A 26,182-nucleotide genomic window follows, 5' to 3' on the forward strand; every position below is an offset into this window, starting at 1 on the left:
AGTTCAAAGAAAGAATCCAAAAAGGTGAGGTGTCTTGCAGACAGCACTTTCCAAGTACTCAGAAAATGTATGCTTTATACCAGTACTAGCCTGCTAGACTACTGCAGTCAGAGAGTTTCACCTTCACCTCTGTTTTCTCGTATTTGTATTCTTTGTAAAACATTTTAGTATCTGTTCAACAAAAGGGTCATATAAACCCTTCAGGTTCTTCCTAGCCTTTCCTGCATCAAATACAGAGGAGACAACAGAAAAAGCAAGCGATTGTAGTGCTCTAGAAAAAAAAAACACAGTTTCACCTAGAACTCACTTTGGTTTACCTAGAATCCACATGGTGACCTGTAGTCTTCCGTCATGAGGCTGTGATTACAAGGTCTTTGACAAAAGAACCTTCTCTTACATAGCATCTTTAAGATGACAGATGCATTTAAGAGTATTGAAACAGAGGTATCTATGGCAAAATACCTTAATTAAGGTTCATATGAAACATAGGATTATCAAGAAATGAATGCTGCAAAATAGTCGGAAGAATAGGCTCTAGTCCCACCCAAAGAGAAATCTCGTAAGTAGCAGCGGATAAAGGTAGGGAGACCATTTACAACGCTATCCATGTGGTACCTATTTTGCAATATAAATTGTTTGGTAAGTAGTACCTAAGTTGTAAGAATTTGCAATACAAAGCCTCAGCCTAGCAAGTTTCTTTTAATTTTTAAATGTACAGCATTTTAGTTCTACAAATGTAAAAAAAAAACAAACTTTACAATGTTTTTTGCGCTTATAACGATCAAAACCAACTTGATTCAATAAAATTTGGTATGCAGTTAATGTGGCCCAATTGCTTTTGATAATGCACATAAAATGGCTGAGACATTTAGCTTTGAGACACAGCATATGCAGTAACTGCTTTCCGTGACAAGAGTTACTACATGCACTGCTAACGGGTGTTTAGGAAGTGCTGCTACAGATTACCAGTTAAGTACACACTGAACGCAGTTCACATCCAAATGATACACTGTCATGTGCCAGTCTATGGTGCCAGTTTCTGTTGCTAGAGGGAAAGTTTTGTTTTGAAAGTACTACCCCCCAAAAATTACTAAGCACAAGGCAAGGTTATGACTCAAATTACAAGCAAACAAGGAAACTTAAAAGTAGAGACTTAAACTTTGAAATCATACCAACCTGTTGGCCAGGTTTCTTGTCATAATCATAACTTTAGTTTAAGCTCCCATTAATACAGTTACACTAACACACTGTGGCACAAATAACAAAATGTACCCACATTACTTTTGAATTTCCTTGACCTTGCCATGTTTTCACATCCTCCACATTACTAAATAGTAGTTATTTATATGTAATTGATAACCATTGTACAGTTACTCCATAGCTTTACAATACTGCCCGTACTATATCACAAGCATTACAAATCCTATAAAAAAGCAGCCCCTGTAGTGGCATACAAGAATAAATTAACCAAAAAAATTTAGTATTACCATTTATTGGTGACAAACACTACGTTTTACTTACATTCCATGGGGAGAAAAAATTCCAGCGTAAACAATGAACTGAAGCAGTACTTAACTTGCAAGGCTATCGTGCTTTACCTGGACCATATGCAAAAAACTTTATTGCACACAGTTCAGTGCGCAATAACACAACATCAAAAGCAACACAGTTTATATATAAACATAGGTAATTTTTTTCAGCCCTACATGGAGATGTAATTAAACAGTATAAAGCACTCAAGGAAAATCAATCTGCGGTTTTATATGCACTACACTGAGATCATATCCTGTAATGCAGTGAGCTGTGTGCCATCTATACACACAATTAAAACATAGATCAGAGATCATTTAAAGTCATGTTGCATTTGAGTTCCCCTACCCCCCACTCAAGAAAACTAGAAATTAAACAAAAATGATCAAACAAAGTTTAAAATTCCTGAAGTGTTTTAATTCATTCAACCGTTAGGTAATTAAACTAGGTTTGCGAAAATATTGGACTTTTTAAAATGGTGGGCACACAATTTGTTTCCAGTGAAACTTCGCTATTTCAATAAAAACAAAATAACCACATACATGGATATGATCTTCCCAAGTTAGTTCACAGATAACATGTCAGTCTCAGAAGACAAAGTTTCTAAACTGTGCTATTGTTCTAGATACAATTAAGAAACTTTTAAATGAAAAATTTATAGTGTCATTTCAATCAAAACAACATAATGAAACTAAAAATTTATCACTGTTTGAAGAAAAAGCAACGGTTATGATTTAGACACTACAGTAGGTTGTAAAGACTGTAGCACTCTAAAACAGTTAGGTTACATTAATAGGAAGCATTTGATTTTCTCTGGTGCTTTCGGGTTTGGGTCCAGTCAAAAGCCTTTTTTAGGCAGTGCTGTCCAGTGTTTGTCCCAAAGTGTTTGAGTTAGCCGGTTTGAGGAGAGGGTCACTTTCCATTTCTTGTTTCACACATCTACAAGTGAGAAAACACCTGTTACTTAGGAGATAAAACACTATTTCCATGAATAAGATACTTCTAAATCGGATACAAAGAATTTGAGGTGCCTATAACAATTTGTTTCCATGTAACTGGCCTCCATTTTTAATCAATTAGCACTTTGTTAATTCTACCATTTTGACAGCTTATTATCTAAATGAGAGGCTAAACTATTTCTTTTTTCCCATCTCTTCTGGTCAAAGGGAGTAATTTGCAACCCCTCCATGTTTCTGCTGAAAGCAAGCTGTGAAACCTATACGTTGTTTACATTTTACATACAGAAGATTTCTAGAAAGACAGGAGCAGCTATAAAACTTAAACAGACTGAAAAGTCACACTATTTACAAATAGATGTAAACAAATAGTTTAAGCCGAGGGATCACAAACAATTGCTCTGTATCACAGCCATTAGTAATTTGCATTTGACACATGAAAATTGCAAGCTTGATCATAAACCCTACCCTCTCATCCTTCTGAAGAAGATAACAGCCCTTGGCATTTTAACTTTTCTGGCAAAGAAAAACACCCTCACATTTGCTTTGTTAATAGAACATCACAGGGTTAGAGGTTTCCAATAATGCAAGGGAAGGGCAACGGGTCACACTCACACAGACATTGGTCCATTTCCTGTTCTTGGCATCTCTGTGGTTTGTTGGTCCAGCTCAGACAGCAACTTTAAAATATTCAATGCAGCCTAAAGAGAAGAGAGAACATTCAGCAATTCAACCTGAGCCCATTTCATTAATTTAGTGAAAGCAGGACCAGGCCTCACTTGAAACAAAGAAAATGTTCTAATTTTGGTAATACATCTTTTAAGATGCATAATTATGGTGAAAAAAATGCAATGGTGTAGGATTTAATCTTGCTACATTAAACAATAGAATGGTGCTGTGGCTAGGGGATTCCCATTGCATTTGTTTTAGCAATAGGGGAAAATTAATTCAGCAGTACTATTAATATCAAGGAAAAAGACACTAAATTAGTAATGTCTCAAACCATACAAAGCTTAAGATAAAGGACATCAAAATACACAGAACCTAAAAGTCCTTCGCAGAAAAAGAAAACAAGTTACACAAGAATCAAGAATACAACACAGATAGGGCACGTGTGACTGTTTTAAAGAGTCGCCAATGTGACATGGCTAATGCAGAAGTAAGTCACCTCCTTTGAGAACTGAAATGTTTTTTCAACTTTATTCAGATCAATTTCAGGCGCACCTTTTCAGAATATCCCTGATTAGTTATGGCACATGCGTTAGCGAAAGCTGAATATCTGAACAGAGGAAGGTTCTCACGTCGGCCCAGTCGCAATGTTTAAGCTCCGAACTGGCTGTCCTTTCCCCTTCTACCCACTGCACTGACTCATGTGCTTAGTCTTACAGGAGCTCTTTACAGCAGGATGTAGAGATGAGTATGAAAATGTCAAAATTAAGTGGCAAAGATCAAAGAAATCTCTATCAAATTATAGCCATTAGTAAATTACTGCAATATTTTTTAGTATAAAAATCAGTAAAATCAGGTTTTCCTAAGTGTATTTACATATTGCAAACTATTACTTTAGCCTGCAGTCAGTACTCGGGTCACCACTGGATACCAAAAGAATGACACTCTTTTCAAATTATAGTAGACTGTGTACATATTGTTAGCAATATGTAATGTCTTTTATAGACAAGTCCCTTACAGTTTACAGTCTTGAAGACTCATTTTCTTTCACAAAGAAATATTTCAGGTACTGTGAATAAAAGATCTTATTTATAAAGGGAGCTTAACAAATTTAGAGTGTCTCCTGCTATCTAATGGTGAATTGCATTTCTTCCATTTTGGATTCCGTTCCAGCAGAAAGTCTGGTAACGTGAACCCAAGTATTACAGTTCCCAATGAAATAACAGCACATTCTGTTACAGAAAATAAGCTGATACGATCTTATGTTTTAAAAGTTCCTTTTCATACATTTTCTTTAATACGTGCTCATGCAAATACTATCAAGATAAATCAAATGCATTTTTTGTAGACCAAAATTGTGAGTATATATTCAGCATGTTAACAGTTATTTAGATTAGATTCTGATATTATTAATCAATTATTTCAGCAACCTGAAAAATATTAGACAAAAATTAGCCAGGGAATTGTACAGCATTTAATTCATTGCTATCCAGCAGGAATATGAAACCTTCATCTATCCGCTGTATCCCTTAGCTCACTGAAGGCCAAAGAGAAAGCATTTCAGGAATATTCATCATACCATATCGTGGCAAGATTCTACATCCTTTCCAATTCCATGGCTGATCAGTGGTGGCTGAGAGGAACAGTTTATAAGAGATACAAACTCATTCTTGTTATTTTTTGGAAAGTCTTTATATTCAACCTGAAGGAAAGAGAAGGATTTAATTCTTTTCAGTTAAGCAAGTACAGTAAATATATCACTACAGCTACAGATTATTTGCCAATATATGAAGCTGAACCTTACTTTTAATCATCCTGTCAGCCAGTAGAACCGTTTACTTTGAAGTTTGACTTCACTTGCAATGTTCTTTAGTAATCATGAGAGCTCTGCAAGCCTTCTGAATAAAAGTGGGTATGTAGTAATGATTGTTGCTGGGACCTTTATTCTGATCATAGCTATCTGCATTTAAACTTTTCCCTATTATACTTTTTAATCCACTGAGCTCCTTTAACGTATTAATATAGGAACTTATATGCAATTCTGATTAAAGGGACCAAAGACAAGAAAATACACAGCTTACAGCAAATGTTAATGTATGAAAGATTATTTTTAAATTTTTTTTCAGATCAGCCAAGTTCAAGTTCATATTACGTTCATACATCATGGCAATTTTCAGAAAATGTTACTTTCAATTTTATTCTTCCAAGACTTCAGAGTAGTATTGAATTAAGGCTGGGGCTGCAGTACAGAAATGCACATTTGAAAACTAAATAAAAAAAGCTGTAAAATTCAGTATGTTTCATAGGTAAAGTAAAACATTTACATGAATTCCAGCTTAACAAGCAGCCTCAGAATACATCAGTCACCAGCAGAACTAAAAAGCTTTAGAACAAACAATAGGTTAGGCCAGTGTGGATAGCTTTGGAAGAAATCTTGCAAAGCTGACTGAACATTTACCTGGATTCCTTGAACGTTGGAAAGATAGTCCAGCTGCTCAGAGGGCCTAGTAAGTGGTCCGTGGGGTACGTGGCCTGATGAGTTGTTATTCTTTAATATGGTCTCAGCAGTAGGAGAAGTACCACCATACAATAGCTCTCTAGCAATCATTGCTGTTACTGTAGCCTTGGCAGGATTTGGGGCTGCCCTATTGAACTCTTTGGTGTGGTGTCCTTGATTGGCTCCTACAGCTTGTGCAACCTCAGGGACCATGGGAAGAATTCCAGCAGGAAGCTGCTGATGGCTGAGATAAGGCATCCTAAACTCATCTTCTTTATTACCTGAGAAGAGAGAGTTACATACTAAACAGATGCTAGCTACTTCTGTGAGGCCTTCTGCAGGCACATGAAGGCACACACAGGCATCAAAAGCCACTTTTGAAAAAAATAATTTGTTTCAAATGGCATTTGAAACACTAAGAAACTTAGCGAGCTTGATTCACCTCTGCTGGGTCAGAAATTCGGCATCATCAAGACAGGGTTTGCTTATTGAATAAATGATTCAGTGAACAAAGACCTCCCAGGGGGTAGGTTTAGTCTGCAGGCCAGCAGCTGCACACCTCTGCTCATCACAGTGTGTTAAATGGCACTATTGAAGGGACTGAGAAATATATCTTGCATAGACAAACGTGCCAACAGGGCCACACTTCTTTCAGGAAGGTTACTTACTAGTTGAAGTCTCTTCAGAGCCCGGCTCAAAGAAGGTTACTTTTCTTCCATCACCTGGTTTCTTCACTGGTGTCTTAAAAATAAAAGGAAAAAAAGCCAAACCCACAATATCCCCTTAAAACTTCCCCCCCCAGCAAGTTTTACAGTTTTCAAGATGTAGGTGATCTGACTACTCAACATTTGTATCTACAGACTAGTGAAGTGGTATTAAGAACACAGACACTGAGAACTTGATACCATAATAAAGCCAGTTAAACTAACATTAGTTACTATTGCTGAGGACAACGTACCGGACACAAACGAGCATATGCATGAAAAAGGAGAAAATTAAAACCAGACTTGCTATTTTAACTCCCTGGTAATATCTGCTGAATCAACAGGAGAATGCAAGGCTCTTTCCCTGCTAAGGGACCCACCAAAGAAAGAGACCTGTAACAAGCTTTTGATAAGGCTATGTAAAACTATTGCTACCACAAAGTCCTATAACCTACGTGTCCGCAAGCTTCTAAGACCAAATACATCATTTATCACAGATTCTGAGCCATTCTATAAAGAAGAAATACATTTATTTAGCCTTCTGATGAGACTTTGATTTACTTGCAAAATTGAAACCTTCATGTATCCAAAATGCACTATTACTTAGAGAACAGTCACCTCAGTGACGTGTTTCTGCCCTGGCTAAGGCAGAGAGCATGAATTTACTACCCTGTTAGTGCCTTGCAAAGCTGCTATCGTTTCAACTCAACTTTTGCCATAGTACCAAACAGCGGTTTATTTTTAAAGACTCTTACCTTCTCTTCTGTCTTTAATGCTGGCTTTGGAGGCTGAGGTTGAGGGACTTTGAAACCTAAAAGTTCCAACATATTTTCAGCTGCATTGCGTTTAGCAACTTTTTTGTTCGTGCCCATTCCTTCAGCTGTGTGTACACCAACTTTCACCTGGACAAAAGAGGAAGTAAAACCAAATAAATTCTTAAACAGTATTATAAGGATTCACTTATTAGTGATCTGTGTCTTGAGCACACTATGAGTGACAAAATAGTTCAAGTGATCATTATTCTAAGCAAGTTATCATTTATTATCAATGATCATTGGCCTCCAAGCACAAAAAACCTAAACAGAAGTCACACAAACAACTATATTTCATCATCTCACCTTGGCAACAGCCTAAATGCTCAAAACTGGTATCACAGCAAACGAATTTTCCAAGCTGAAGTTACAGGTTTAGCAAATTTAGTAATGTAACGGAAAGAAAGCAACTAACTTTCCTATCTTGGCCAGGATATGAGAGAGATCTGGAGAACGCACTTAATTATTACGGGCTAACAGATAATCAGTATTAAAAATACTACTGTTGGGATTTGCAATGCAGAGTGAAGAAAGTACTGCACTCTAAAGCAACACACAAAAACTCAAGAGGAAGGAGGAAATGAAGGATACCCAGGTTCATGTTAATAAATCCTACATTACAAAATATAAGCAGCTCAGTATCTCTTAACAGAATATTAATATTCCTGTTAATTAAAACATTAGGCAGTTACAACATAGCCTTCTGGTGCCTTATGCAATTTTTTTTTAAACATGATTCAGATCACTTTTCTTGAACCTTTATCTTCCTTGAATGTAGCCCACTAGGTATTTTCTTAATAAATTTCATGGAAATTTGGCCATAATCCTGTTAACTTTGTATATCATCATGACAACCTGATTGCCATAAGCCAAAAAAAAAACCATATCACAGCCATGCAACTAGATTTCTCAAATTAACATACAAACCTGCATAACAAATTCCCTGCGCCTTGGAAGACCACGTTCTGTGATGAGCATGTACTCTGGTTCCTTCTCTTTCTTGGCCTGCTGTATCTGGGCAAGTCTGCTAATGGGATTCATTCCTTGACCATATTCTGGACTTGTTTGCAGCTATTTAGAACAATGTTTAGGAAATAAGCCAAAATTTGTGAATACTTGGTTTAATAGACAAAATGCAGCGTGCCACTGAATTCATTCATCTCTAGAATTTAAAAACACTGAAATAAAAGTTGCTTAATGAAACACTGTCACAGCTGAAGAGAAACACTCAATTTATTTGGCTCTGCTGTCACAGTTGACCACATATAACCTACCACTGGTAACAGTTTTACAAGTTCTAATCCTGCTATGTCAGGAGGGACAGGCTTGCAGGAGAATTTGCACAAGCAAAATCACGCAAAACCCAAAGCTGTAAAGTCTAAGGCTTGAAAATCAGAGCTTGATTTTTATGTGCCACTGATTCTTTTATAAGGTTTCTCTTTCACCTTGAATTTACCGATAGCTGTTGTAAAAGTGGTGTCAGAACCCCATTTAGAGTGGGAGCAAAACATCATTTCATTTGTAGTGCCAGACTGCTGATAAATGTTGAGCAGTTGAAGAGTGTTTATAATTAACTCAGAAACGTCTCTCATCTGATGATTATTTAAAATAGTCAGATTTCCAATTTGTTTGTCTCTTACCTTCACTATTGACTTTGTTTTCTTTTTGATTCGTGGCTTCATTTTCTCCACTGTAGGAAGAGGTGGCAGTTTTTTCAGTTCTTCTAGGACTGCTATTGCAGCATTTTTCTTTGAGATCTTCTTGCTCTTTCCTTCACCTTCACCCATGAATTCTCCAACTGACACCTTGGTTACAAAGCTCTTCATATGGGGAGGACCACTTTCCTTGGTCACCTGTTTCAGAGGGAAAAACTGAGTGAAAGCGTGATAAACATTTATTAAAAATGGTAGGGCACATTGTTTATAGCAAACTTCTCTCAAGAACTACGGATAAAGAGATTTTAGATTCTCATACAATCCAGAAAGTAGAGATGTAAATCATACTCACTCTAATAACAAAATCCCACCCAAATAAACACATACTTTAAAAAGATCAGATGCAGCAAGCAATAAACAGTATTTACATTTGTCATTAACCCATTTTATTTAATTTACTGATTTACTCTTTCAATATTAATATATGACTGTTCTATTTCATCATTGTGTACTTCCACACAGTTAACATCACCTCATTAAATACATCATGTTACGGTAATAGAACATTACAGAGAAAGCAATTCTTTAGGATCCAGCATTTTAGTTCAAAAATCAAGAACTCTGGAGACATCTAAAAGATAGCTGCTTACTACCGATTTAGTCTTTTAACTCCATTCATAACACATCATACTTCAAAATATCCATAAAGTCAAAAAGTAAGAATGAATTAAGAACTTCCACCCACAACTGGCTTTGTGTGACAGTATATTTTTACCAGTGATGCTCAGGCTAATCTGCAATAATTGAAAGCTTCATGTAAAATTTCATAGAACAGTTTTAGAAGCAATTCAGTTACACAACATTGTGTTTTCTTACTATAATTCAGACAGTTGACTTAAATGTTACTCTGCCAGCTCAAGAAAGCAGCATGATAAATTAATATTTTAATGAAACAGAGATGCTCCTATGGAAGCTACTGATTTAAGATAACTAAAACGATCAAGGAGGGGCAAAGAGGCAGCAAGCAGCCAGGCCAAAGGGAAAGGAAAGCAAGATGCACATGAGGTCACCTCATGGCAAGAAAAGAAACCTATTTGTGAGATCCTGCAACTTGCGGGTAGTCCACATCAGTGCTTAATTAAGCAAATACTTCCATAAATGTCTTTCAGAGTGAGCTATACTCTTTTGCCTCGACTCTGCACTTCGATGTTCTAACCATGTGGGGCTGTGTTTTGTTTCTTCACTCTAATACTGATTTTTCAAAAAGCTTGGAAAAAAGATTGCACAGACAACCACAGCGTAGCTGTTCACTCATGTTATGATTTTAGTGCATAAATCTGTGAACAGGTGGATTTTTCTTCATTTTACCATATAAACTCCGAGACAATCAGGGTGACTGTCAAAGGTAAGAGTGTATTCACAACTAACAAGACATGTTAAAAGTCAGTTGTTTGGGTTATCTAGAAGAGACTCAACTTAATGTGTACCCTTAATAGTCTAATAAAAACAAATCTAGAGCTTGTAAAATAAACATACCTCAAAATTCACAGGCAAGTTCCTTTTAAGTGCAATCTCAAAAACTTGGCTTATTTCAGATTTATTGAGATTTTCATCATCTGGTTCTTTTCCGTTAACCTAAAAGAAGCATACTCTATTTAAAATAAAGATCCTATTAAATTGAATTTTATCCATCCAACCAGTTTACTGAACTCTCAAAATTTTAAGTAGTCTAACCTTTACTGCCATTTTACGTGAATGTGTAGAAAGGCTGCACACATACTACAGAATTGAAACTTAAGAAGCTCATTTAAGGTGTATGTGTAAAAGCTAGCAAACCTTCATATATTCATGTGCTCGTTACAGGAAAGAACAAATGGAATAAGGGCCAATAGGTTTAAAAATCTATTTATAGAAAAACAAACTGAAGTGTTAAATGAACTGATTTCCAAATGGAAGTACCTTTATGAAATACAATTTTCATATGCTGATTGGACATTTGTACCAAAAGCACTAAGACAGTATCAGATAAGAGAAAGGGCAGGAAAAATAAAGATTCTGAGAATGGGACCAATGTGAATAAAGGATGGCTAATTAGACCCTGGCATCATCCTGTCTTACATGCTCCCTTGTAAGTGTGTCACCTACAGATTTTTGTCTCATCTGAAGAACACACTATCAGGAACTTGCCTTAAATCAAATGGTGTACATCTCTGAGAACTTACACCTGCTAGGAGGACAGCAGTGCCAGGTGAAGCTTACCTACAGGCACTTCTACGTATCTCCAGGTAAAATTTTGATTGTGATTCCAAAAATGTCTTCACTGATGTTGGGATCAACATGAACTAAGAGGCATGGTAACAGTAATAGAGAAATTTTAAGACTAAGTGTCCAGCAGTGATATTGGAAAGATTATGATAAAGATGAATAGCAACAATTTCACCAATTATATCATGCCATAATACTAGTTATGCAACCACGTAACAAAAATTATTTAAATAATTTATTGGAGCAGCAGAAATATGCTAGAGAGCTCTCATTGATTAAAAATATTTCTGATGGTAGCAAGCATCCCCAATGTTTGTTACTAAAAGTTAGATTAAAACATGAAGGAAATCTTTTTTTCCACCACTTAAAGCAGCCTCTTCCCATCTCACAACAAAATATGAGTAAAATTAAGTCTGTGGTTTTCACTCCTCCCACTGTCCCATCAGATTTGACACTGTTCTTACGGGATGACCTTGCATTTTAGGTTCAAGTTGCAAACATTTCAGAAGAGCACCTGTAGCCCAACATCCTTTTGCAATGATAACATCTGATACTTCTGATCCCACTACTACATCCAGTCTCCAACCTCTACGTGGAGGTGTACACAGAGCAATCTTCAGGTCTGCAAAAACTGAGACCACATGATGGCACCACTCCCACAGGAGTGAGGTAGATGCACCGTGCATTAGACTGCATGAGGAACGTGGAGGCAACACCTACACTAGAGGAACCATACTATACCTCAGCAGAAGGCACAACGCAGGTAAAAATTGGCAAAACCAAGATTGAATACAGGAGTCAAAAGTCTTGATCATCATATTCTAAAACCTATTTCAAATGCAATTGGTAAGTTCAAAAGGAATAGCATCACATACCCAGAAAAAATATTTTAACTACTACGGTCTTATTTTATTATGGTCTAGATGTTACAGCAAGTTTACTACCAGCATCTCTAAGAATGATCTGTCACTACCCTTACTGTCAAAACATTACCACAATCACTTTAATTACAAATATTCTTCCCCTCCTTATTATTTCAGATATATTCTAGTTTTTTAAATGCCAACATTCTTCCTTGCAAAGGTGACCAGAACTTCTCTTTATTTGATTACATTTTTCCCATTTAATATCCTTTCAAGAGAATACAAATAAATAGCATGCAATTATTTGCTATATTATGGTGTATATTCTTGACATATTCCAAGTCTGTTCACACGGTGTAAAACACAGATAAAGGTATTGAAGTACCAAAAAAGAGTAAATTAATAGCAAAGTAACAATTAACAGACTATAGCTATTTTACCAATTATTTTGCCTCTACTTGAGTTCTGGATCAGTTTATTTTATAAATCAAAAGTAATCATACACACACGCTCTCCCTCCTTCTTTCCCTGCACACCTCAAGGCAGTTGATCTGTAAAGTCTGCTTTTAAAGTAGTTTGCATGTGTGCATAGACTAAACTCTCCAAGGAATCTATGCCCCTAAAGCAGAATGAGACCACGAATATAAGCATTTATCACTCTTAGCTCTCATCAAATTGTTCAAATCCATCTCTAACAAGTGAAAAAAACAGTTACAAAAGGAAACAAAGTGCTAGATTAAAAAACTCCCAAGCAAACTGCAAAAGTAATATACTCCTTTAAGAGGGATTCGCCCTTTTCTAGGAACTTTTTCAACATGCACTTCCTCAAAGACTGCTTATAAGCAAACAATGAAAACCAGTGGAGTTGCTGTTTGGAACTACATTGATTTCAACACAGCTATCAGTCTGACTATTTTCTTCCATGTTAAGGGTATAAAGAGCAGCTGATATTTACCAACTAAGCTGGCAAAAAACAGAAGCAATTCTGGTTTTAGTATTTTCAGGCAAAAGTTAGACTTTCTGTCGAAGAATTGTGCTAGAAAGCATAGCTTTCCACGTTTTCTAAGCTTTAAATCGATGCTTTATCATCTCATCTTTGATTATGCAAAGTAACCCCATACTGCAACTTTGTCAGTGTGTCTTAACTGCAAATCAGACCAATTTAGGTTGGAAGGGTCCTTTGGAGATCTCCCACTACAGCCTCCCACTCAAAGCAGAGCAGACTTTAAAATTAAATTGGGTGGTTCAGGCAGGGCTTTGTCCAGTTGAAAGCTAGTATTATTAGATTTTTTTCCTGCCACGTGCTTCTAGATTTGCAGTCTGAGAAGGTGTGGGAAATAGTCATTCTTACCCTTAATTCAAATTATTTTATTCGATGATTTCATCTTAAGCACTGAATATATTCTAATTTAAAAATACAATAAAATCCTGTAAATATAAACATTGGTAAAATAAAAATAATTTACAAAATTACCCCCCCAAATACAAGAGCTAAAACTTAAAAATATTCTGTTTACACACATGCACAAATGGGATACACAAAAATAACTACATTTAAAAGGAAAATTACTGGCAACATCAAATGACAAGTAGGAAGTATCAGGATTATGTCTCCTTGTGAAATCTTAATTTGCCTCCATTGCATACATGCATTATAATAGCATCTCTTACGACCTTACACTACGGTACCCTCCAAGGACCTTGCCTCACTGAATGCAAGAACGAACAGTGCTCACTTAGTGGTAAAATCTTCCTTATTTTATCTTCATCTTGTCTAGTGCAAAACGCTGTTACAAAAACAGCAATTCCCTCAGACGTTCCTAAAACTACAATATTTGAAAGCCACAAACATTAATGAACTTAGCATTTAAGTACCAAACTTTAAATTAAAGATCTGATTTATCTGAGTACTTATTATAAAACAGTACTCTCAGTTCAAAGGATTGCTCTCCTTAAGCATAGTTGCATTTCTTACTGTTCATTTTGTAGGCAAGTCAAACATAAATATAAAAAAAAAATAAAATGAAAAATGCATGTTTCTCGGGAAAGTTTAAGTGACTTGCCCAGCATATGTATAGCAGGGTCAAGACAGCATTCAGCTCCCAGCAAGCTTGCAACAGTTTTATTCATAAAAATAATTCCCCCTTCTTGCAATCTCTTGCATCATTCCCAATAGCATTTCCCTTATGTCCTTAAAAAAGGAGAAAAAGAAGAGACTCTGTAGGTTTACTTCCTTTACCTCTCAATTTACACCCCTTACACTGAATGAGACATACTACAGAAAAGGATATGTGGTCATGCAAAGACAATTGCAGTGTTTGTTCTGAAGACCTCACATTACTCAAACACAACTCTATAAATATTCAGTCACTTGTACAGAAGCATTTCTAAAAAAGTGAACAGAAAAAAAATTCAGTTACATATGAGCTTATTTTTGCAGAGTTGGACTCCTTGGGTCCAGTACGCAGAACTTTGCCACCTGAGGTGGAAAAATAGCTGATGACAGTAGGTTATCTTTTACGAGGGTGAGTGCAAAAAGAGGATGTTATGCATCACTGACACAGAATGACAATACTCAGGAATTTGGGGGTCCCCTGCACTGAAGGGGAACATCCCCCTCAGGCTTGACGTTTCCTGCGTGAAGACCTCCAGCTTGTCCCTGACCACACTCTGCCTATCACCAGTTCTAGATTTCAGTGGAGAACTCATCTTCGCTCTTTCAGCTTTTATTCCCAGCACCACTCTCTTCTCCCCGATAGCATTTGTAATCCCTTGACTCTTAGTAGCCTCCATCATTCAGTAACCTACATTCCTCCAGGAGAGCCTTCTGTTACCTGAACCACTACCATCAGTGCCTCCTAGGCCTCTTCCCTGAACCATCAGATCCAGTGTTTTTGCCTAATTATCTGAGCAATGCCGTCTCCCACAAACACACTTGGAAGTTTTAACTCAATGTCCCTTGGTTTCACAACACATTTCCTCAGCTCTCTTGCTCTGCTGTTCCTGGTAGTTCCCAGCTATTTTTTTTCCCCAGTCTGAGACCCCTTGTTACCTTCTTGCCCAATTCTTCATTTTCCTTCTTTCTCAGCGCATAGCCAGACTCTGTATCCTGCAAGTTCTCATGCTCCCCAGATTGTAAGTTATCAGTCTAACCTCCACCTCCTCTTCCTCACCTCTCTGGCAATGTCCCAGTCTCTCTCGCTTCTAGGTTTGTATTGCATGGCCTCCTCCTCAACATGATCTAGATGCCAGCATGGAGTACATCAATAGTTCTAACTTCAAGCCCTCATAACTCAGACAGGTATAACGAGCCCATAAAGGAAAGACTAAATACACTCTTTGTAGTAGTCTTTGACCAAAGCAGTCAGCCAAGACAGACGAAGAGGGTGCACGCAGTCAGCCAGCCCCAGGAGGTACGAGTACCTCGTGTGCGCACAATGAGACCGTCTGCCTAAGCAACTTAACAAAAAAGCATGAAAAAGAAAAACCAGTAACAGAGTCTTGGAAATGAAAGTGCTGGGCAGCCATAAATATATGGAGGGATAAAAATTTGCTTCTTATATTCATATCAAAATGTATGTACGAGTTTACTAGTTCCATGAACTTCCTGCTCTTCTAGAACTTCCATGGTTCTTTCAAAAATCATGTATGACTTTTGCCCAGGAAGCAAACCCCATGCAATTTCTACATTGCCCATACTAGAATGCAAGTACCCCATTTACACACTTCTTCAGCAGTTTGTATACAATCTGTACCTGGTAAGATATTAGTTCCTATCTATGCTTCCAGTGCTCATATCTGACAGAGGTCTATAGCATTGCTGTGGAAAAATATGACAGCAAAAGGATTAATATAACTTAATTTGGGAAAACTCTAGTTCCATAGAAATTTATGATTTTAAATCAAAGTGTTTCTATTGACACAAGTAGGACAACACTACTACACAGAATTAAATTTCACAGTTGTCATCTTCCCCTCAATTAGGGGAAAATCTGCAACAATATCTAGGTTTTTCATAGCAATTTATGTTTACAACACTAAGATTAATTCCCACCTCTGGTTTCTCAGGCAAGGGCTCATTCTGCAGAACTTTCAGTGCTTTAGCAGCTGCATCATGCTTAGCAGCTTGTCTTGTTCTTCCTTTCCCATGAAACTGCTGCCCTCCAATTGAAAGCTCAACTTGATAAAGTAAGGGCCCAACAGGAAATGGGTAAAAGTACCTGCAAAGAGAGAGATTTAAATAAGCAAATAGTTTGGCCTACAAAGTAAACAGAAACAGTATACAAGTTATAAGTGGATGAATTTATTGGATATCAGCAACCACAACTCAGCACCGAAGCACGAGTATGAAAAAGCCCAATTTTTATTTAAAGTTTAAAAGATTTTCGGGAAAGACCTTTGAAACAGAGTATCAACAGTTCTTGTTTTCCAATATGAAAATGTTTCTTACCAACTAGAAAAGAGAAAGACAATGTAACTATGCTTTTATAGACTTGGTAGTCCAGTAAGTTTTGAATTCTCAATTCCTATGCTCATATAAAATTCTTTAAACTGAAGCTGTAATTTAAATACTTTTAGAAAAAGCATCAAACTGTTTTCTTCACTTTTGCTTTTACACAGAAAGGAAATGCAAGAAATATTTAGCTAATATTTAGCTATTCACTTCACAAAGCTGGCTATATCCAAATGCCCTCAAAAACACTTCACTTGGTTCAGTTCCCTTTTTTCTCCTCTTCCCCTCCCCCTCAAAGAAAAAGAAACTTTAAATAAGACAACTTACAGATATTAATGGGGTGTACTTATCAAAACCTTTTGCCTCATAAGCTGGCTATGTTTCAAGCTGACATGGGACATGGTATTTTTAGCTGTTTTCAGAAGACAGCATCAAAGCACTTGGACAAAGAGAGCAGAAGTTCAAAGATACGAGACCTCAAAAGCAAAAAAATAAAAAATACATACCGTGGAGGATAAGTACCACCTCTCATGGTATAGTTGTAAGTGGATCTCATCCCCGTATAAGGATCGATAGGTTTATACATAGGTTTCTTTCCCAGCTTCATGCAAAGTGCATTTAACTCCACTGTGGGGGTTACACTGTCTAAATATAAAGGAATATAAAGAGAATTGTCCAACCATCACAAGGGACCAAAGCAATCTAAACTCTTACGCTGTCTCAAACAGTGAAAAACGAGCTCAAGTTTTGCCCTGTGCAGTATCTTAAATGAATGAATTCTGAATAGAAATGCTAATGAAGACAAAGAAAAGAAGTCTAATTTATGATTAATTATGATGCATATTAAATTAGCAGCCTAATACAGTTGTGACAAAACCTGTTACCAAAAAAGTGAACTTGCTGGGGCCTTTTTCCTTTTTTTTATATTTTGCTTTAAACATGTGAAGCTACCAATTTATTTATTTTTACAGCATATCTAACAATGTGGTCTGCAGAACAGAAATTTCTCTTCCCAAAAAAATACTTTTAATTAACAGACGTGCTGCACATCATCTGTTTCTGTTGTTTACTGAGAATGACCAAACATTTCTCTTTGTACTCAATGACAATACGGGTTTTAATGAATCTTCACTTTCAAACTGCAACTTGACTTTTCAAAAGGAAGGTATACTGCTACTGAGGGCTATAGATATGTCTCTCGGTGCAGATATCGTGTGGATGAAGAATTGACTCACTGACTATTCTCATTTAAGAAAGAACAGTCACCTAAATGATAATTTTTTCTATCACAGGCCTCACTGGCTCAAAAATCAGCGTGTACTCTAGTACAACAGTGGTTTGTTGTAAGGCAATTGCCAAAAGAAAATGAAATTATGCAACAGATTCACAGACAAAATAAGTAACCGCTAGCTTCTAATATTTTCACTGTTGACTGTACAGTGTTTCTGAAGAAAGAGTTTAGGTGATATCAGAATACAACTGGCACAAAAGATAAGTTTTAACCTTTGCTGAATATACTAATGCTATCCTAATAGCCTTGCATTCAAATCATTAAGAGTAAATGCAAAACAATCACATGTGCAGCTGAGATGTGAAGCTAGTTCATACTTAATTTTACATTTTAACTGTATCTTAAAAGCAATCTTAGTAAAGTAAGAAGTCCCCTAAACATAAGTAACTACACCTTAAATGCTTTCATACAAATCAACATCTATTTCTCTTAAGAGGTATAAATGATGCAAATTCCAAGTTCTGATCCAATCCCTCAAGATAAAATTTAACAGTTTTGGTTTTTTGGTTGGGGTTTTTTTTCTGTTCTGGGTTGTTTGGGTTTTTTTCCACTTACCTTTCCAAAGACATCTTTATTGTCAAGCTTTTGAATTACCCTATCAGAATTACCAAACACATTCATCTGCCCACGCAAAAGATTATTCTTTGCTGTGACCAAATTCCTCATGGTTTTTTTTGTTTGTTTGTTCGGATTTTTTTTGTTTTTACTTAGTTTTGGTTTTTTTAAGAGTAGGATAAACATCTTTTCCAGGATTCCAGCAAGTGTTACAATACAAAACAGTAAGTTAAGCAGTGGGTTCTTCAAGCTTAAATGACTTGATGGGAAAACCCTAAACTTTAACTTGTTAATATGATGGGGTTTTTTATGTCGCCTACAATGATCAAAGATTAAATCAAGATGATGTTCTCATAAAACCTGATAATTTCCATTGTTAAATATGCAGAATCACTGGTTTTATACATCCTTATGCAACTTTAAAATACATACCAAAACCAGAAAGCTGTATTTTATTATTTTGTTTTTTTTTAAATCAGTTTGTGGTGGCATATACCTGGATTCTTGCCTTCACTACGAGATGGACGAGCCGTAGGCTTAGGGAATTTTGTCCCTTCCAAAGCTTTGGCAGCTGCCGCATGTTGCGCTTTTTTAATACTAGTTCCTTCAGCTTCCCAGTGCTGGTCCCCGAGAGTCAGCTGCACTGTAAACACCTCAAAAATATAAAACATGAATTTTATTACGAGCTGCTTCAGAATTCACATAATTTATTAGACCCTCTTAGACAAAACAGTGAGTCTTTTAGTGATGCAAAAGTTGAGAATACGGTAATCAAAGCTTTCCTCAACTACCGTGTCATCTCCAGATTGTAAACACTTTGGACATCGATACAATTTCCCTAATTACTGAACTAAGAATTTCACAATAATTGTAGCTAGCAACTATCCTGCATACTGCATGAGATCATATAGGCTAAAAACCAAAAGACAATGTGTATAGAGGCATCAGCTACATGGATAGCTGATGTGCCAACATTACTCTAAACAGCAGCCTTGAAATTCAGACTTTTTTATTCTACATAACTCAATTCTTGCTTTAATACTGTGGGTTGCTTTTTTTTTAAAACGACATTTTTCAGCAGTTTGAAGAAAGGTGAGTTCATGTTGCACCATAAAAGCTTCCACATGCCCACAGGTGAGCACAAGCCTATTTGATTATAGAGCAAAGCTCTGTGGCAGTTCTTTTTAAGTATGTGGGATAAGGAAGGATATATACTGCCCTAAATTTTCACAAATTAATCAGACAACAGCAAGCCAAGGTCTCCCTGGTAATTAAATGAAGTTTAATTTCAATCAGAATGAAAACACAAGTGAACAGATGCTCTAAATGTTATTCCAATACTTTTTGTAAATGCAAATGTTGCCTCCTTCGCACATTGAAGCTGACATTACACCTATTTTGGACAAAAGATTTTAGTTCTTAATATTATTCAATTCCAAGGCAATTCCTCTAACATACAAACACACACTGTCTGGGAAACACCTTAAGAGACGATGCCAGATTAAATAGACACATCCCAGGCTAATTCTCCTTGTATGCCTTGACCTCAGTTCTCATACAATAGAGATCTTCAATGAGGATTAAAAAGTTTAATAATACTAAAACTCCCTTCTTCAGTGTTCTTTGAAGTAACACAAACTGCTGTATATTTGCTGTATTCCTGAAAAACCACTGTCTCTGCATATGAAGAGAACACCAAAAGAATTGTATATTACTGAGATTTGACACACTGTAAAAGCTATGCCATGATATGGGACACACACCACATGCTGGTCTACCCTGGGTATTCCTATATTCCCACTGTGAAGAACTAACGATTCTTTTGCAAAAGTAACTGTTCCAGAACAGATGAATGTTCAGTGCTGTTCAATCATACGGTACTTCAGGCGTTAAAGAACATACACCAAGATCCTTGTTTTCCAAATATTGGGCAATTGCAATAGAAAGGTTCATTTTGTTTACAACTAAAACAGAGCAACAGTAAAGCAACATTCAGTTATAACATGCACAAGAGAGAACAACTCTTAAAATTCAGTAGTAAAATTTACTCTGGGCATATCAACAAATACAGATTTGTACCTCACCAACTACATAAACACAAAAGCACTACAACTCCTTATGTAGTGTTTTTCCTAAAGAAACATAACTGCCATAAATCTTCCTGCATCTCATGGGATAATTTGGACTAAGAAACTATTTTAGTCCTTTAAAGTTGGTGGGATTAACCTCAAAATATTACAATGCACCACAGGAAGAACACAGAAAATTTGCAGAACAGGCAAGATGTAGAACAAAAGCTTAACATTATGCGAGAAAGCAACTGTATAAAGATCATCCATATTTAATACAATTTTTTTTTATCAAAGACCGCAAGGGACAAACCTTGCTTTATTAAATGAAAGTCAAAGCCAAGCATCTCATAATGGAGCTAACATAAATAACTCTTCAAAAAAGCTAAGTAGGTAACAGGTAAGTTCAACCTTTATATACTTTTGGAAACCACCTTTTTAGTACATATGTAACAGCTTCACACTTCCCTACCGTCAGTACTTTGGTGAGCTTCCCATTCCTCTTTATTACTCTGTATTATCTTGCACCAAAAGCATATACTTTGCCTTTCCACTTAGGAAAGTGAAAGAGCATGAACAGCAGCGGTAAGAAACTTATATGAATATTTACCTTAGAATGAGCTGGACCTTGCTCACTCAAAAGCTTATACTCAGGCTGAATCTTGTTGAAACGGGCTAACTCATTCACAAGACACATGGGGGTTTTCTCTTTGGGGTTTGCCATGTTTGAAGGAGCTAAAAGATTACATAAAATCAGATAAATGAACAGGTAGCTATGAACTCTACTACAATCTTTAATTAAAAAAAGAAACCTTATTGACTTAGCATTTAGTTATCTGCAATACACCATTTCTCAGAAAAGATTTGCTGGAATGGACAGCTCTGCTCATTAACCAAACTGTCGACAATCTACTGAACTCTAGGATTTCCAAGCAACGCGCAGGCCTAAAAGATAGCATCATTAAATTTAATGTTTTAAGGCAAGCCAGAAGTATGAAGTTAGGAGACTGCTGCATTTAGCTTGCATCTTATGTAGTGCATTTCAAGCAGCAAATCTTCTAAGTATTCATCATGGTCACTTGCTTTGAATAATTTCAAGAAGTCAGTTAATTTGTTTTTCCTTCTCCCATTTTTCCCCTATTATATATTTTTTATTTATTACCTTTTATTCATTCTATTATATTTTATTAGCACAATATATTTAGCATTAAACTGGTCATAAAAGAACTAAAGATAACAGAACTAATTTCAAACACATTTTTTATATTTAAAACAAGCTACTTGTAGAAAAGATGGATAGCAATGTTTTAAAAATTCAGTGTTGTACACTTTTAAAATATTCTTTACTATTACAAACATTTCAATTAATTATTAAAACTTCATGGAAAAGTATGCTTCTATCCGTCTCAAACAGATTTCATTCAATAGGAAGAAAGCATTATAAGCTACTGTAGTTGGATAAATATTTTTCAAGTGTTTGTAGGTGCAAGACATCAGGAATGTATCATGCCAAACTATACACACTAAGAATACATACACTTATTAAGAGACACTCAATCTTACCTGCAGCTGCGTTGGTGGATGTAACTGATGCAGAGGGTAAAGCAGAGTTTTGGATAGGTCTACCTGCATTTTCAGAGGGCAAAGAACTAGTAGTAGAAGGAATACTCAAAGGCTGTGAAAGAGATGGGTTTTTATTCAATATTTGGCTCCCTGCAAGGGCAGCAGAAGGATTCTGAATTTGAACTTGAGACATGTTCACTTCCAACCAGAGCAAGTTACTGTAGGTAAACAGCTTTGAATGCAGGAATACTCAGTGCAATGAAGCCAAATTGCTGACCTAAAATGTAAAGATGAAAAAAAGATTATACTAAATATTTAGCATTCTTTAACTAACAATCTATTGAAGTTATTTCTCCTTTAGCAAAAAGGGGAAAGGGGAAAAAGAGTTCAATCAAGTATCCACTATTCCCATTTTGTATGCAACAGGTCACTTATGCATCCAGTTTTAACAGCATTATTTCAATCTATATGACCTATCATTTAAGTTTCACATTTATTTCATTTATAAAAGAGAATTAGTATAGAAGCTTTATTTATGCTTGCGCATTTAAGATCAACTACCCATCTGTTTTCCCCATCACTGAATCCACTTACAAAGCAAATCCAGTTACTTAAAGTGATAGCCGCTGCTTATGTACTAAACAAAGGGCAACTTTCATCAACAGATTACAATTCATGCATTCTACCATTTGAAGTTAAAGTTTTTAACTTGGAAGGGCAATAAATGCAGTCTTTACAAAACAACTATTTAGAGCATGCACCCTTTATTATATAATTTTTTCCCCAGGATCACCAAGAAGAATGCCTATCCATTTATGAGGGGAACACAACTGGTGTCCAGCAGAAAATGCTGAAGTAGCTATGAGTGGGAAAAGGGAAGCTGTCAGAGTTCATAAACTTTATAAGCTACACGTGTTCTGAAGGTTACTTCTATTTAAGTCAGAACATGTCTCAGTCACAGTTCAAGCATCAGTTTAGTTATTTGGCCTTGCAACACTGTAAACAAGCGTTGAAAGCGCTCCTAGGCATCTGTGTTCATTTAAGAAAAAACACCTCCAAGCGATGAACCACCGTCACCAGTCAATGTGATAGGTCTTTCCTCTACCGACAAATTAGTATTAGATTTCTCTTACACATGGATGCAACATTATCTTCATGTTGAGACAGTTAAACCTAAATATACACTAACAGGTTGCCAGTTTGAAGGCTATCACTGCTGCCGGAGCTCAGCTGCCCGTATCCGCTTACGATCCACATATCAATTTATTTATTAAAAATAAATTTTACAGCCAAGTAAATACATTTTACACACCAAGGCACACATGCGGGCACACATACACTGGTCACCTATAGATTTTATTAGGGCAGCAAAAGAAGGTTTATTCTTCATAATTTATAGATGAAGAGAAGAGAAATCACAGCTCCAGATACCACCAGGGAGCTATTAGTAGCAACACAACTCCACTAGTCCTCTGTAAGCTTCAAATTCTGAACCTGTGAATGGACTTCCAAATGTAAGAGGAGCAGCAATGAGTCAGAGTGAAGTTTTTAGCTAGTTACTGACAAAACAAGCCTAAAAGGAGAACCTAGGTTGATACATTCATGGCTACAAAGATTTATTTATTTATTTATTATTTATTAAATATGAGAAAAGGAAAGAAGCTACTGGGAAACAACAGATACACCAACAAATCTATCATCGAATATTTTTACTTTGAAAAAACATCATAAACATGTCAGGCTTATCATACTACTGGTTGGATAACTTTGTTTTTTACTAGAGAGCTAAATTAGTTCAGATATCATTAGTTCAGAAGACACATATGTAGATTATACTCAAAACAAATCCTATATTTGACTACTAAATTTGCAGAAGTTACACACTGGGTGCATTGTAACTGTGAAAAGGGTATTAGGGCATCTATCTAAAGGAGCTCCAAGAAGTTGTAAGACAAAGATGAAAAGTATGTAGAATAAGACTCCAGGGAAATAATTTTATAATCACTAAGTTTCATTCCCAGGAGCATCACTAGAAACACTGAAAATTTTCAAACATAATACAACAATAATAATTGCCTGGAAAAGACTATAAAGTCTTGCAGTGCAATAAAAAAAGCTAATTCTCCTTTCCTGCTGAAGTGCAATGCCCTTCAAAGTAATTGAAGTTAAACAGTTTCTAATCCACACATTTTGAGCAGACAACACCAAATTTTTTTATTCTGAAGTCAATAACATTAGGATCTTTCAGATCATGCTGGAAAGGAAGGCTGAAATTCTTCTCAGAAAACTCTGCCTACAAGCACTTTGCTTTTAAAGCAAGGCACTATTCTTCATTTATTTGCCTTCACCTGGTTTTAGGGAACACGGAATTTCAGCTCCAAAATACATACATTACAGTAGTTTTCTAGTCAACTATCATACAAATGAGAGAAGAACAGTATATCGATTCCTAGTAATTTTTTTTTTCCCCAAGAAGGAAAGTCCCTGACAAGGATATTATTGGCTCACTTTCTATATTTATGGCAGAGTACTACAGAACCTCACAGCAGTACAGCTCAGACTGCTCTCCACCCAGCTCTCTCTCCATCAAGAGTTATAACCATCAGTGTTCAGCTTGAAAAAGCTTTTCTTCCAACACCTCTGGTTAGAATAATATTCAGGACAGACAATTCAGCCATTATTCACAAAAATCTGTGGAGACTTGAGGTCACATCCTAGTGCTTGAAACAGTAAGGTTTTGGAAACCGATCCGATTTCGAATAGACTTCAGCTGTGCACATTCCACGACCAGACAAAAAAATGCTGCAGACACATCCGTAGCTCATAACCTGCTTATTCTCAGCATAGAGACCGACTGCCCAACTTGGGCACTCTGGCGGCTCAGCCACATCTAAACGGACTAAGGACAGACCTAGGAAAGTGTCTGAAGCACACCTGGCTGGAATTCACCACACGCCCGCCCCCAACCTTTCAACAAACTGGAAGAGTCCAGCCTTTATGGAGCTTCTGGGAATCCAGAAGACTTCCAACCTCACAAGAAACCAAGTATTGACTGTTTAAGCACACTCACTTTATGCTGTCTGTAAGATGGTAACAATCCCACCCATCCTTCTTTGCAAAAGGCTTTGCAATTCCAAGCGTAGCCATCATTTGATGGCCAAAATTACCATACAAGTACCTCCTGGCCTCTGGAGCCATTAATTTAAAAAAAGGAAAAGATGTACCCAACAGATCGTGTGAGTGCTCCATTTCATGACTGTTTCTAAAGGTGGAGGAAGGAAAAGCTGCAGTGACTAACCAAAAAGAAATTTTAAGGCATCGGTAAGCTGTATCTTTACTCAAAATAGAAATCGGAAACCCGCAGAACACCCTGCTGTTCCAGGTTTATCCCCAAGACATTCAAGTAGCTGAGTAGCTGGGCATGCCAGTCTTTTGCCAGAGCTGAACAGAAATTTATTATCAGGGAGACAACTGAACTGCAATGAAAATAAAACTTTTCCAATGAATGTATCATTTTTAACCTAAGTGAATATAATGCTTGTTTCTACACAAATTGTTACTCCATTTCTACGTAAATTGCTACATCATCATCATGTTTCTCTCTCCTTCACCAATACACCAATCTCACATGTTTTTATATTCAGATCAGAAGTTGAATCTACATCCTGTAAGTTATCACCAATTCAGAACTATTTCAGAGTTCATGAGATTGAATTCAGGCAGAACCAAAGCAAAGCAGGCATCAAAACATCTTGTGAATTGCTGAAATTCCACTTTACAAATTTCTGACAATTTCAGACACTAGGTAGTAACTTACAAGATTATACCTTACAAGTTTATATATATAAATATATATTATGTTTTCTTTTTAAAAACATTTAGCTCATACTTTGAGGAGCAACTTCAAAGAACAGTCTGACAAAACAAACTGGAATTTCGCTTGTATTTTTTCAGCTACCTGTGAAGTTTACAATACTATAGTTGATTTGTATGAAGTATTTCACTAAGGTATAAGAACTCACTGTCCATCATTGCACATTTAATTATAGGTTATTTAGGGATTATAAAAGGGTTTACAATGCTTTTACAAAGTAATATGCTCTCCACCCTATAACAGGCTTACAAAATCCTAACCAAGAAAAAGCACCACAATCTGGAAAGTTGAGGCTAACAACTTACAAAGGCTGTTTCAGTGGATAGAGAAACAAAAAGATATGCCAGCATTTCAGGTGATTTTTCCATGTAATCAGGGGTTAGCTACTTCAAACTTTTCAAGACAAATACTCATACAAATAACTGA

At 36.4% G+C, this 26,182-nt stretch overlaps 1 protein-coding gene across 4 annotated transcripts in view; it reads right to left on the bottom strand.

Moving 5' to 3' along the window:
* Nucleotides 1-643: 643 nt before the first annotated feature.
* Nucleotides 644-26,182, bottom strand: part of STAU1 (staufen double-stranded RNA binding protein 1) — a 31,877-nt gene continuing 6,338 nt past the window's right edge. Inside the window, exons 3-17 of one of the 4 annotated variants that reach the window (XM_059827444.1) lie at nucleotides 21,883-22,159; nucleotides 20,930-21,054; nucleotides 18,747-18,903; nucleotides 16,911-17,049; nucleotides 16,006-16,171; nucleotides 10,360-10,458; nucleotides 8,809-9,021; nucleotides 8,096-8,239; nucleotides 7,112-7,258; nucleotides 6,321-6,393; nucleotides 5,614-5,933; nucleotides 4,735-4,857; nucleotides 3,102-3,187; nucleotides 2,955-3,002; nucleotides 644-2,469 (exon numbers count right to left, since the gene is read on the bottom strand). In XM_059827444.1, the coding sequence (XP_059683427.1) occupies nucleotides 2,382-2,469; nucleotides 2,955-3,002; nucleotides 3,102-3,187; nucleotides 4,735-4,857; nucleotides 5,614-5,933; nucleotides 6,321-6,393; nucleotides 7,112-7,258; nucleotides 8,096-8,239; nucleotides 8,809-9,021; nucleotides 10,360-10,458; nucleotides 16,006-16,171; nucleotides 16,911-17,049; nucleotides 18,747-18,903; nucleotides 20,930-21,054; nucleotides 21,883-22,075 (2,121 nt within the window). In that variant the 5' untranslated portion in view covers nucleotides 22,076-22,159 and the 3' untranslated portion in view covers nucleotides 644-2,381. Of the gene's footprint in view, nucleotides 2,470-2,954; nucleotides 3,003-3,101; nucleotides 3,188-4,734; nucleotides 4,858-5,613; nucleotides 5,934-6,320; nucleotides 6,394-7,111; nucleotides 7,259-8,095; nucleotides 8,240-8,808; nucleotides 9,040-10,359; nucleotides 10,459-16,005; nucleotides 16,172-16,910; nucleotides 17,050-18,746; nucleotides 18,904-20,929; nucleotides 21,055-21,882; nucleotides 22,160-26,182 lie in introns of all 4 variants that reach the window. The other 3 variants (XM_059827445.1, XM_059827443.1, XM_059827446.1) reach the window with 3 other exon arrangements.

Source organism: Gavia stellata, chromosome 20, assembly GCF_030936135.1.
Source record: "Gavia stellata isolate bGavSte3 chromosome 20, bGavSte3.hap2, whole genome shotgun sequence".
Classification (NCBI taxonomy): domain Eukaryota; kingdom Metazoa; phylum Chordata; class Aves; order Gaviiformes; family Gaviidae; genus Gavia; species Gavia stellata.